Source organism: Stigmatopora argus, chromosome 12 (assembly GCF_051989625.1).
Source record: "Stigmatopora argus isolate UIUO_Sarg chromosome 12, RoL_Sarg_1.0, whole genome shotgun sequence".
In the NCBI taxonomy this organism is placed as follows: Eukaryota; Metazoa; Chordata; class Actinopteri; order Syngnathiformes; family Syngnathidae; genus Stigmatopora; species Stigmatopora argus.
Genome location: NC_135398.1, coordinates 15284455 through 15298195, shown reverse-complemented (window position 1 = coordinate 15298195; position 13741 = coordinate 15284455). Strand labels below are relative to the sequence as shown.

The 13741-nt window shown below is 40.9% G+C and overlaps 1 protein-coding gene across 1 annotated transcript in view; it reads right to left on the bottom strand.

Moving 5' to 3' along the window:
• Positions 1 to 287: 287 nt before the first annotated feature.
• acin1a (apoptotic chromatin condensation inducer 1a) overlaps positions 288 to 13741 on the bottom strand; it is a 32523-nt gene continuing 19069 nt past the window's right edge. Inside the window, exons 8-18 of the mRNA XM_077614608.1 lie at positions 10819 to 10876; positions 8398 to 8437; positions 6198 to 6337; positions 5980 to 6123; positions 5718 to 5898; positions 3468 to 3613; positions 2422 to 2529; positions 2241 to 2348; positions 1844 to 2150; positions 1542 to 1651; positions 288 to 1467 (exon numbers count right to left, since the gene is read on the bottom strand). Coding sequence (XP_077470734.1) covers positions 1153 to 1467; positions 1542 to 1651; positions 1844 to 2150; positions 2241 to 2348; positions 2422 to 2529; positions 3468 to 3613; positions 5718 to 5898; positions 5980 to 6123; positions 6198 to 6337; positions 8398 to 8437; positions 10819 to 10876 — 1657 coding nt within the window. The 3' untranslated portion in view covers positions 288 to 1152. The remainder of the gene's footprint in view (positions 1468 to 1541; positions 1652 to 1843; positions 2151 to 2240; positions 2349 to 2421; positions 2530 to 3467; positions 3614 to 5717; positions 5899 to 5979; positions 6124 to 6197; positions 6338 to 8397; positions 8438 to 10818; positions 10877 to 13741) is intronic.

Below are 13741 nucleotides of genomic sequence, written 5' to 3'. Positions count from 1 at the left end.
GGTACTCCAGTTTCCTCCCACGTCCCAAAAACATGTGTTGTAGGCTATAGGTTCAACACTAAATTGCCACTAGGTATGAGTGCGAGCGTGAATGGTTGTCCGTCTTCTTGTACCCTGCGGGGCCTTGGTGCCCATAGTTGGCTGAGATAGGCTCGAGACCCTTGTGAGGCTAAGATGTACAGAAAAGGACTGAATGAATACTATGATACTGTAACACGGAAATATATATGTATCACACCCACTGTGATATTTCTGCAACCTGGAAGAGGAACAGAATAAGAGGCAGGTCAATATTTACCAATTTTTATTTGTACATTCACCATTGATAGGCGCAATCAAAGAGGAAATTAAAAAACAAAATGAAAAACAAAGCGTTGATACTAAAAATGGTAAAAATAACAATATTAAAACCATTTGTGAGAAAACAGAAAAATAGTAAAACCTCTTCTCATGTATGGTTACAGCCTCCAAGGTTGTCAAGGGAAGGGAGCCATCATATCATGGAAGAGAGCATAAAGAAAACTGGTTGGACAGACATTGTCGCAACCAGTCTCCAAGAATATTTTTTCTTCTTCTTCCCCAACAGCTGGAGAAAGGAACACTGCATTGCCTAAAGATTAAAATACTCCAAAGCTGCCTCAGTTAAAAACATGTTTAAAATGTCTGTACAGAATGCCACACACGGGCGGGGCCAGATGTCAGCGCACCTCTGCAAAGAGACGAGCTTTCTCTTTTTTGTCCCTCTAGGCAGGACGGCTTAAAAGATTGTTGGTTTCCATGCAGCACCAGGTCCTCCTCATCCAAAGTGCGAGACTGTTAAAATGTGGAGGCAAAGAGCAAATGATGGCACCAATACTTTCAGTCAGAAGGGCAGAAAGGTCAGGTACTGCTATCCTGCGGGGATAAAAGTCAAAGAAAGGAGCGATGGCAAATTCATGAATACACTATACAAGGAGTGACAAATACAAACACTGCAACTTTTCTGGTCCCCTTTCAATGTGTCCCAGTCCATGTGTACATGTGCTAGCCGGTCACAACTGAAGGCTGACGACACGGGTTGGTCCTTTGCTGGCCCTCGGTTGAAACACAGTACATGTAGCGGAAGGCAAATGGAAGAGGGTGGCGGTCTCATGAGATGGTTCTGTCGGCTGATTAACGCCTCTTGTCTTGCGGTTCGCTGCGGCTTCGAGAGCGCCTCGCGCCCCCTTCTCCACTGGCCCCCGGTCTTCGGTGCCCATCCCTGCGCTTCTCATAGTCCCTGTCTTTCCCTCGATCTCTGTCACGCTCTCTCTCCCGGTCCTGGTCCCTGTCTTTCCTCCCCTCGCCGCGGTCTCCTGTTGTGGCGCCTTTGCTTCTCTCTTTCCGCTCGTCATCCCTTTTCTTCTCCTCCTCTTCCTGTTGCTGCTGTTTCAACCGTTTTTCCCGCTCCTTCATGCGTTCTGCCCTGGCGGCTTCCCGTTCGACGAACTGAAAGGAAGAAGACAAAAAAATCAACACCAACCTCCAAGAGAGTCTCGTAGGAAGAGGATGCAGAATTGTACTTGTTCATCAGTAAGTGGAAGCCAGTAGATGCAAGGTGCTGCTTTTGTCTTGCGAAACAGGTCATCGAGAAGCTTTGCAGGGGGTTCCTCAGCGGCTTTCTCTGCAGAAACTGATGGGAGAAAAAAAAAGGTTGGTTGGATGTCACACTTGGTTGGGTATTATCAGTATTGAAATGATCACGAGAGTTCTAATGGGGGTGAAAAAATAAATAAAACAAAATTGTCCTAATCACAGTGTCACGTCACTTTGAACCCAATTGTAAAATGTCAGTCCTACTGCTTCACCCTCTGTGATTGATCACCTTTCTTTTCAGTCTTCTTGTCCTTGCTCTTTGCCCTCTCCTTGTGCCGTCGTTCCCTGGAACGTGACCTCCGGGGAACAGCCTCCCCATCGTGTTTGGGTTTCCCAAAGTCCCGGACCTTGTCGCGATCCCATTCCCGCTCTGAGCGCGCCTTCTCCCTGCGTTCCATTTCACGCTCTCGTTCGGCCCATTGGTCTCGCTTGGGAAGGAGGGGGGGCAGGCCTACGGCTTGAAAATGGTCGGAATCGAACCACTGCTCTTCTTTTCCGGGTTTCTCTGCCGTGCCCAAACCTTTGTGGAAGTCCAGCTACAAGCAAATGCATGTATAGTTAAGGTAAAGCATTTTATTCTTTAAAAAATATATAAAAAAGACAAATGGCATCTCTTTAATTTCTACCTCCTCCTGCTGGCTAAAGTCTACATTAAGAACTTTGGGGTTACTCTGGGGCCACTTGACTCCATGTAGAGCTTCACGTGTTGCAATAGCCTCCTCCGCACTTGAGTACTAGATAAAGCAAGGTTCCTTATTAGTAGGGCAGAACTTTGGTGAGGAGCCCACACGATTCAAAGTAACTCACAGTAACGTAGCAATGAGATTTAATTTTGTCGATCCAGAAGCCCTCATCCACCAGGGTGCCAGTCCTGCCCAGCAGTTCCTTTAGTTGCCCGAGTGTAAAAGGCCTCACCTAAACGACATATGTGAAGGCACAAGAATGAGTCATACATTTTTGATTGAGAACAACACACTTGTATATTAATGTAGCAAGAAGTACTTAATCTTTATCTTGTCCATCTCAAAAATGTGATAAAAGTATATTCAAAAAATAAACAATTGTGGAATAATGATGGGACCTTAATAGCTGTCCAAGTGTATATATTAGCTTACATTAACTTGATGAAGAAAAGATGCCAGAATAATAATTTCCATACATAGTTTAAGTTGCACTTTGTTTTAGCTTAGTTAGCCTGTTCTCCTTTTATTATTAGAAATGAAATAAATGGTGCAATGTTTACTTTCAGTCTCTGAGAAAATAAAATTACGACTAAAAATGGGACATACTACAGTGAAACCTGTTTGTTTTTTCCCTTTTCATTGTACATTTTTAGGCTGGTGCAAGTGTATTCTGAAAAATACGGTAAATAAAAGATGCGTAGGCAACCATAGCCAATCAAATGAAAATGTGTGGGAAAACTTATTGCATCATTCCCAAGAAAATTCATGGCATTTGTGGTTGTAATAAAAAGTAAGCACAGTGTCTGAATACATATTTCAGGTGTTTTCCCCCTAAATTAGAGAAAAATGTCTACATCTGGGTTTTTTTTCAAGATAGGGTGCTGAGTGTACATTATCGAAAAATAAAATTAACTTTTGGGAATTTGGCAAATGGCTACAATTGCAGAGTATACCAACCATACTGTATCACCACCAACAGCAGCTACTGACTAAAGATGTGTTACATTAAAATAACAAAAACTTTAAAACCCCAATCTTTTACACATTATTCCGATTCTCTGACAATGGTGTGATCAGACCAGATATCCGATCACATCATCAGATCTAGCGATATCCTTAGTCTTGTCGGCTGATGGAAAAAAGTATTCGTTTTAGTATTTGTCTTCTCACCAGATTCTTGACATGAACAATGCTGGAAACTTTGCCACGTGGAGGAGATGGTTGGCGTGTTGTCCGTACGGGGTCATCGATGGTGACGGAAACGCCTGTTTTTTGCTGACTGATGGAGCGACGAATGAGGTTGTTGCCCGCGGCCACTAAAAAGGGGTTAAAAGAAAAACCTTTATGTTGTGGTCTAACTATATCGCTCCTGCACGGTTCCGATAAAATTCAGAGGCTTGCGATTTTATTGTTTTAGTATTTCTTCCCATTTAGATGATTTTTAAGGAGACCTTCACACCTGTCCTGTTTCAAGTGTTTGTTCCAAAACAAACTCTAGGACAGTGGTTGTGTAACCTGAGCTCGATCAAACGCTAGGGGTTCGGTGGAGCCGGAGGTCAAGACACACGACTCATCATCTTTAAACACAATGGGATGCCCCGCTTGGCTATCACTGGCTGCAGATGATCACATGACATTGCTTGGCCAATCAGTGCTGTGAGGAATTTAGTGCACTAGGGTAGAGCTGGGCGAGAAAACGATAATTATCGTGAAATATTTTTTGTCAACAACAATAATAAAGACTTTCAATATAAATTTGATTTTACACTGCAATTACACCACCTAACCACCACATTGAACGAGGGCACTGTTGCAAGATGAAAGCTAGTTCCAGACCAACACTCAGGAGAAGAATAGGATGATAAGGAAACGTGTTTTTAGGTAATCAACAGAGGCTAACACGGAGCATGGACGCAAAAGGACAATAACACGGCCAACATGAGCGATTATGAGATGCAGGGTAACACAGATCCGATCCACTATAAGAGTCAAGTGAATTCTCCCTAGCATTTTCTTACTTTTAAAAAAAAAATGCCTCGTAAATACCTGTGCAAAGAGCAGCCTTATTGAATTGTCCTTAACCCACTGTACTCATTTGAGGACAGCCTGAAATATTTTTTCTTACTTTATCAAGGTGTTTCCCCATTCTGTGTAAATGAAAATATTGCAAAAATCTAAAATTGATTGGTGAAGTTCATCCAAATTTTTTATTTTATTTTTTGTAAATCTGTGAGGTAAATTTACACTACTTTTTGTGAGGCTGAAAATAGTCTGTTTGCTAAAGGATGATCAATTGCAGATATAACAAACATCTGGAAAAGCAAATGCCACCAATTTGAGACATGGCAACAACATAAGTATAAAAAGGGCTTTTCAGAGTGTGTTTCTCTTGTAAGCCAAGATAGGCAAAGGATCAAGAAGATGTTTCCCAGTAAAAAATTGAAAAGGGTTTGATTTTATAATTAACTATGGTCCAGGACATCATCCAAAGATTCAGAGAATCTGGAATCTGAATCTGTGAGCGTAAAGATCAGGGCTGGAAAACCGAAATTGGACGCCCATGATCTTTGGGTCCTTAAATGGCTCTGCACTACAAACCACGTTGGTATTGTTAAGGAATTCACTGAATAGGCTCAGCAATACTTCCAGAAACCATCGTCGGTGAGGAAAATCCACTGTGGCATTTGACAACAGCAGCTGAAACTGCAGTTTCAAGGAGCCATTTCCAAACAGTTTCTCGCCCCATCTTGTTAGAGGGTCAGGCATTGGATCACATACTTTGCCTAATATCAGCACATACCTTGCTTTTTCGAAAAGTAAATTTTGTTCTCAGCCATAAAATATGAAAATAATGTAAGCTATTTCCAGTAACCAAGCCAGGAGAAGAGAACTGAAAGGACATCACCCAGACCGGACAATGACATCCCAAAATGGGCATGGCGGCAACATCGATTTGATTGGTTACACCAAACCCTAGGGTACTGGGCAGGCCACATCTTTGTAAATGTATGGAATTATCACTGCTTAGCGAAATGAGAGAACTGATGTTTCCTTAGCCTACACTTCTCAGGGAAGGGGAATATCAGCTAGGATCCTGTATCTTGTATTTCCATGTTTGCAATTTAATCGACTTGGAACAAATTGCAAACTGTGCAAGTTATATTTATTTCATGATAGACTTCCAATCATGCTGACTAATTGAACACGTTAAACGGGGCAGAATTGATGTGGTTTCAGTAGGCCATATTTGGGAGCTTAGTGACTTTCAGGGAGACCCTATTTTCCTATAAATGAAAAATTATGCCCATTTTAGGACAGATAATAGTTATATTTACTAAACTACCACATTGATGGAGATATATCTAACTGGAGTAGTCAAGAAAAAACAAAATTAAAGAGCAATTGTGAAATATGTATTACCAGTGCTGATTTCAACATCTTGGTTAGGATGACATGGTGATTGGGTTTCCATGTCTTCAACCGGTTTCTCCTCAACAGATGCAGTCCTATTTTGGTCTACCTGGATGTCATTTTTCACCAAGTCCTCACATATTGTCTTTGTCGGTCTCTGTCCATTCTCTTGGATTTCTGAGGGCACCTCCTTCAATTGAATGATCATGTCAGTTCGCTGTCATTCATGGAAGTAGCAAAAGCTGCACAAGTAAAAAGCTGTGTATCCTACTTGGGTGACAGTGCGCCGGATCTGGAGGTCTTGCTGTGAGGGCTCTCGGTTGTCTTCCTCAGCATCAGACAAAACAACTTCCTCAGGGTGCAGGTCCACGACAGCGTCTTGGGCCGCGCAGGGCCCGATATCTGGGATCAAAGACTGAGGAGAAAATATGATTAATATAAATTTACAGTCTAGACAAAATTATGTCACTCGCAGTAGATTTTAAATACCTTGAGTGAATCTGTAGTGATGCTGATGGAAGGTTTCTTGGGAGTGGCCACAGTGCTTGAACCCCACCTCCTCTTGCGACCAGACAGTGTTCCAGATTCCTGATCCCCTTCTGCATTGCCTGTGACTGGAGACTTATTGCCTGCAAAAACAAATGTATGGAATTATTACATGAATAATTGCTTTACTGTCAGGATAAACAAACATGATCTCCCAACCAATGTTACTCTGATTCCTAAACTGAAACCAAAAAGTGCTTACATATTAGCACTCTTACATTCATTTCATTATAATTGTCACTTTCATGATAGCATATTGTGTGTTTCCTCATAAGGGTGGTAAGAGTGCGGGCAGCACCGGTCCCACGAGCACCAAGTTTTTACAGCCACATTTGGCTCACTTCCTCAGTTGTAGTGAGAACACTTCCCACCCCACCCAGCCAGCACCTTTGTTGACTGTTTACATAACGAGAGAAATCGTAAAATTCAACGATTTAAGGCAATTTTAAGGGTGGGGCTCATAGATGGAGGCGGCTAATAGGCAAGAAAATACAGTAAGTCCTACATAGTATTGTTGCTAGATTTATACTGTAAAATCACATTAGAAGATTAAAGTAGTTCTATTGCTTATGCTCATGTGATCCGTGATCCAAAATTTGTTTGGTTTAATGGGATTTAACTTTTGCCGATGTAAGGTTTTATGTGAACATAAAACTGCTTTTGGCGTCATATTAGAAGATTTAAGTAATATTGGGGGGACAAAAAAGTCTTAAAAGTTCAGAATTATCAAATAATAATAAACTTTCTTACACCATCTATTGACCAAATTAAATTACTCTCAGAACTACAAAATATCGTAATTACGCATTCTGGCATGGACTTGGCTGCCAGGTTGTGCAGATAACCTTTTAGCAAACATTGCACTGCAGGGACAGTAACGTTGTTATAATGATTTGTTTCTAAACACAAACTATGGCCGTGGATGAGCGCTGAAAAACTCAAGAGGCTAAGAAGAATTTAGTGCTTAAGTGCTGACAGCCTGTCCTTAGATTTCTGCCTTTTCCAACCCTTATTATTTACTAAACACTAATTTCATCAATTCAAATTTGGTAGGCTTGTTAACAAAACTTTTTGACCCAAATAAATGATTTTATTAATACAGACGCTCCCCTACTTACGAACATTCAACTTACGAACAACGGTACATACGAACATGTCTGCAAATTGCGTTTATGTTGAAAAATGTTCGTAAATTAGATTTTGTATTTTTTTCCGAGTAGTGCTTCTTTCCGCCGCTAATACCGACGCCTGGCACTGTGAGGGCTTAGCTCACCCAGCATCTACCTTCTTCTTCGTTGCAATGCGGAAGTGCGTGAATGTATCTCCAGTGTGCAACGAACCTTTTTCATTTGTATCATTAAATATCTCATGCATCCATTATTGAATATGGTTGGTAAAAAGCTAAAGGCTTCTATTGAGGGAGTTGCAAGGAAGAGGCAAGCCATTTCATTTGAAACGAGTGGCAATAATAACGAAGCTTGATGCGCGTGAGAAAGTGGTGAGCGTTGCACATTCAGTACCATTTATAAACAGAAAGATCGAGCAGCAGGACCCAAATATTGAACGTTGCACAAAGTTTGCAAATCAATTGAATGATGCCATACAGTGCTACTGCATCATTTATGATGAAAAAAAGAAGAAAACTGCAATCGTCGTTAGATCGCTTCTTTCGGCCAGTTTCTAATACATAAATCTCTCTCTCTCTTTACAATACTGTACATATTCTCTCAATTTTATTAAAAAAAAAATTTCAGTACAAACCAATGCGTGTTACTTATACAAGCCTTAAACATACAAATGCACTTATATAAACCTTCAATATAGTTATATAGGCCTTAAACATAAATTATAATACAAAATATAGCACAATCAACTTACAAACAAATTCAACTTATGAACAATTGCTCGGAACCAATTGCGTTCGTAAGTTGGGGAGCGTCTGTATTGACTTCCATGTGATTGTCCCATTAAGAATGTAGATTTTCAACTACAAATAAAGCACATTGTCGAGTGGGTCACGCCTTTTCAGTTTTGTGTCAAGTTTTGTGGCAATTTTAAAAATTGGTGACTTGAGTCATCCTACTTTGTAGCACAGCTAGAATAAAGGAATACATTAAAAACAGGAAAATAGATGTGTACTCACTGCCAAGAGAGATCTTGCGAGCTGAGAAAGCCTTTTGGGCCTGAAACACAAGAAATAAGATAGGCAAAGTGAACACATAATTGGACAGGAGGTTTAAAAAGGCAAAAAGATGATAAAGCAATTAGAAACCAATTTAATGAATGGAAATGTTGAATACAAAAGCTAAAGTACAAGTGAAAGGCATTCCCTCTCCGATCCGTACCTATTCCAGTGGAAAAAGACGGTGGGTCAAAAGAAAAGCATGCGCCATAAAGGAGTAATTGGTTGATAAGGTATATAGCGAGTAATTTAAGATGCTACTTTACATGGTATAAATAAAGATGAACAATAAACAATGAAGGCAGCCTGGCAGCTGAGTGGTTAGCGCGTTGGCCTCACAGCTCTGGGGTCCTGGTTCAAATCCAGGTCGGTCCACCTGTGTGGAGTTTGCATGTTCTCCCCAGCATGGGTTTCGTCCGGGTACTCCGGTTTCCTTCCACATTCCAAAAACATACATGGTAGGCTGATTGGACACTAAATTGCCTCTAAGTATGGGTGTCAGTGTGCATGGCTGTCAGTCTATTGAGGCCTGCGATCGGCTGGCCACCGATTCAGGGTGTCCCCAGTCTCTGGTCTGGTGTCAGAACGGGGTCGGCAACCATAGGTCCTGAAGACAAATGCGGCTCTTTAGTGCTGCCCTATTGGCTCCCCGGGGGGTTTTCAAAAATGTTGGAAAATGTGGGAGAAATAAAAGGTTTTTTTTAAATATGGATTCTATAGCAGGATTCTTAACACTGTGTGATGGGCCATGGAGCCAAAGGGGAAAAGAGAAAAAAGAAAAAAATAACGAAGAAAAATAAAGGATTCAACGTTTATTGTACCAAATCATTTGCATTTATTGCCCATGTGGATTGATTGCCTAAATATTCGCTTTTGTAGCGAACTCATGTGGAAAGACATTTCCAGGTAAGTCATGCTACATTTACAGCCGCGTACCCAGTTGGGAAAGAGAGGAAAAAGTGCAATTTTATTACTTCTGGAGAAATTAGGAAGGCAAAAATAAATTGTACAAGTGGATTGCATCTCCAAATTCCACCACTATTGTTACAGAGGGTGAAATGGCACGTTATGCATGTTCCATTTTGTTGTTGTTTTGTCAAATCTTCAAAAGAAATTGACATAAAAAATTGGATCTCTAATTCATTTCTTTATTGTCATGAAAGCAATGAATAATAATTTATTAATATACTAATGAAGTTAAATTTGAGGCGGGGTCATATAGCAGAGCAGGTAAAGTAAACATTTAATCATGAATGCACATGATATATTTGTAGCCAACTTAGTCATTTTAATACTAGGCTAATATACAGCATGTGTTGTCTTCATTATAAGGCTTAGAGAGCATCATGAAGACAAAGAAACACATTGGGAGGGCCCGATATACCGTTGTGGGGAAGTTTAAAGCCGGATTTGGATACAAAAAGATGTCCCAAGCTTAAACATCTCAAGGAGCACTGTCCAAGCAATCATATTGAAATGGAAGGAGTACCAGACCACTGCAAATCGACCAAGATCCAGCCATCACTCTAAGCTTTCATCTAGAACAAGATGACTGATCAGAGATGCAGCCAAGAGGGCAATGAACACTCTGGATGAACTGCGGAGCTCTACAGCTGAGGTAGGAGAGTCTGTCAATTGGACAACAATCAGTCATACACTGCACAAATCTGGCCTTTATGGAAGAGTGACAAGAAGAAAGCCATTTCTCAAAGATCTCCATAAAAAGTCTTGTTTAAAGTTTGCCACAGGGAACCTGGTAGACACACTAAACAGAAGGTCCTCTGTTCAGAAGAAACCAAAGTCCAATTTTTGGCCCACAATGCAAAACGATATGTTTGGGGTAAAACCAACACATCTCATCACTCTGAAAGTACCATCCCTACTGTCAAACATGGTGGTGGCAGCCTCATAGTTTGGGCCTGCTTTTCTTCACCAAGGACAGGGAAGATGATTAAAATTGATGAGAAGATAAATGGAGCCAAATATAGGACCATTGTAGAAGAAAACCTGCTGGAGTTTGCAAAAGACCTGGGCCTGGGACAAAGATTTATCTTCCAACAGGACAATGATCCAAAACTTAAAAGCCAAATCTAGAATAGAATGGCTCACAAATATAAATGTATCCAGGTATCAGAATGGTCAAGTCAAAGTCCAGACCTGAATCCAATCGAGAATCTGGGGCATAGCTGGACTGCTGTTCACAAACGCTCTTCATCCAACCTCACTGAGCTCGAGCTGTTTTGCAATAAAGAATGAATTTCAGTCTCTCGGTGTGCAAAACCGACAGACATACCCAAAGCGACTCGCAGCTGTAGTTGAAGCAAAAGGTGGCGCTACAAAGTATTAATGCAAGAGGGCCGAATAGCTACATAGCTGCCTTACCTCCTCGTTGGCCTCCAGAAGCTTCTCTGTCTCTTCCATTGAAGACTCAATCTCCTGTCTTCATTTCATTACGGTCACATGATCAAAAAAAGAAAACACATGGTTGCAAGGTTTATAAAAACAGTTGAATGATACTTGTTCCATTAACGGCAAATGATCACACTAAAGTATGTTAATATTGAATTTAAAACTTTTAATATTTGCTTGTGTAATCAACAGGTTCGGTGTGACAACATTTGGGTGGGGATCTTCCTTTAAACCGAGGGATAACCTACGATATTATGATGCTATGTTTCCGTAAAATAAAATAACATAAAAGCCCATATGATTCAAAGGTAGGGCTAATATTGACACATTTGCTAAACTCGGGCTACATAACGTTTCTTCAAATCGCAAAAAATACAACAGAATGAAAATTTCAAGCACAGATAAGGCGCCCGCAGTTCGCCTCCAGCCCAGCTCCTTCCGTTGGGGCTGAGATGAAACGTTCCACAACAGTGACGCACAATGAGCAAAATGTTGCTCTCTGCTGCTGTCACCGCAAGCGACCATTGTGCTTGGCTAATCCAACTTTGCAGTGAACACAGAGCGCGGCGTCAATCGCTGCACGCAGCAAACTGCCGCAGCGAGCTATGCTCCCGCTCCCTTTCCCTCTCCCACAGTCATACCTTCCGCCCACCGCAAGTCAGACGTTCACGGCTGCTGCGGGGTCCAGCGGTAACGCATAGGGGACGACAGTTTTGCTCGCCATTTGGCATCTCGTTTAGCGATTGAGGGCAAACCAGAAAGCCGGGATGAAATAGCATCGACGATGCCACAATATGTCGCAAGGGAAGAAAAAGAATAATATGAATCAGGACCCATGTGCTGGCTGCAAGGCAGCCACAACTATTGCCTGATAGGAAATACTCCAGCTAGCACCGTTTTGGAAAAGTGACTTGCAAAAATAGCGATGTCAGGTTGCTTACAATTACTATTAGGAACAGTAACGACCGTTTTCCTTCCAAGTACATTTTGAATGCTAACGAATTTGACCCCAACTTTGAATGTAATTGTGAACTCAATTAATTCCTAAATATTTCAATTAAATATTCAATGCAATAAATTACTCAACAGAACTTATGAGCAGCACATAAATATAACCATTTTATCTCACTCGCATCAATTGACGGCGATAGACGTCCAATCAATTTGGACCGGAGTGCTAAAAGGAATCCTCATTCACTGCAATATTTCCCAGTTCAAATGAATTGGATGACAGCAAATGCATAAAAATAGCCACACGATTGGGCATCCATCATTGTCAATGGCATTGAAAGAGATAATGTTGCTGTCGGATGGGGCGAGTCAAATGCCGTATACAGTAATACCTGGACATACGAATGCCCCGACATACGAGCAATTTGAGTAAGTAAAATTTCGGGCAAATATTAATCTTGAGGTACGAGACAAATTTTGATATACGAGCATACAGCGGACGCGAGAGGCTGCTTGCTCATAAAAACATCATGGGCACTGTCTTTCTGGTTGCAACTCCCTCGTGTAATATCTCTACAAGCACTGGGCGGAACGTTGCATTTTTTCAGTGTTTTTTCCCCCGTTAGTCAGTGCAAATGGCGGAGCTTGTTCGCTAATACGAGAGGAGTACGACTTCCTGGGCAAGTTGGCAAGTGGTCGTGCATTATCCTATTGTGAGGACATTTGTGTGCATCATTTTCTGAATATTTTGAAGGGAAGACAAAAGCAAACAACCCTTGATAGGTTGCATCTGAAAGTAAGGGTGGAGACAGGGCAAATAGAGCCAACCCGGGGGAAGAAAGGTATAAAAATGTAAAACAAAATTAGAATTAAGTTTAGTGTAAGGTTAGATTAAATTTATTTTTGAGTGTGTCTGCATCGTAATACAAGTTCATTGAAATTTGTTTATGTTATGTTACGAGCGCGTTGCCGTGCAAAAAGTCTGCCCCCCCCTCCCTCCTCTCTCTCTGAGCCTCTCTCCCCTCCGCGAAATCCATCTAATTTTATTACTATTAAACCACTAGTTATTTGTTACTTTGTTAATAGATGGCAAATTAGAACAAACAGAAAATGTTTTTCCAATCCAATATCCTATTTTTGGTGTTTTTTCAGACGTTTGGAACAAATTAATTTGTTTTTAGTTCATTTTTATGGGAAACGTTCATTTGAGTTACGAGTAAATTGACATACAAGCTCAGTCCCGGAACGAATTAAGCTCGTATCTCGAGGTACCACTGTATTGTGAATCAAGGGTATCCAAATCAGTCTTCCGGGTCAGATTTTGTTGCAGGTTTTTGTTGCAACCAATCCAGTGCACACAATTTAATCAATGAAGTTTCTGCAGAGACAAGCAGCACCCGAATGCAATGAAATTTTGCACTAGAACAAAACCAAAGTGGTAAAAAGGTGTCCATTTAATTGGTTAGAATGAAAACCACCACCCACTGATGCAGCCCTTTGTGGAATATTCTTGGCCAAGATTTAATCTGATTGTCTCAATGCGTGCCCAACTTCACGCCCATTTGTCATTGCAATTCTATTTTAACTCAGTCAATCATCATTTATATGGTTGTTTTGTGCCCTTCACGAGAGAATACAGGAGAGAGCGAGTTAGAGAGAGGGGGATAATACGGTACACCAGTGAACAAAAATGTTTTCAAAAAGTACATACAGTGATCCCTCGAATATCGCGGATAATGTAGACCAGACATGGCCGCGATAATCGAAAAACTGCAAAGTAGGATCACCCCTATTATTACTACATACCATATTACGTTTTCGCACCTATACAAAAATACAATTACACAAGTAAAATTATCAAGAGATGTATTTATTAAATATTAGTTACACATATGAAAAGACTAATGTATTAATATCTAAATATAATCTATTAATAAAAAATGCA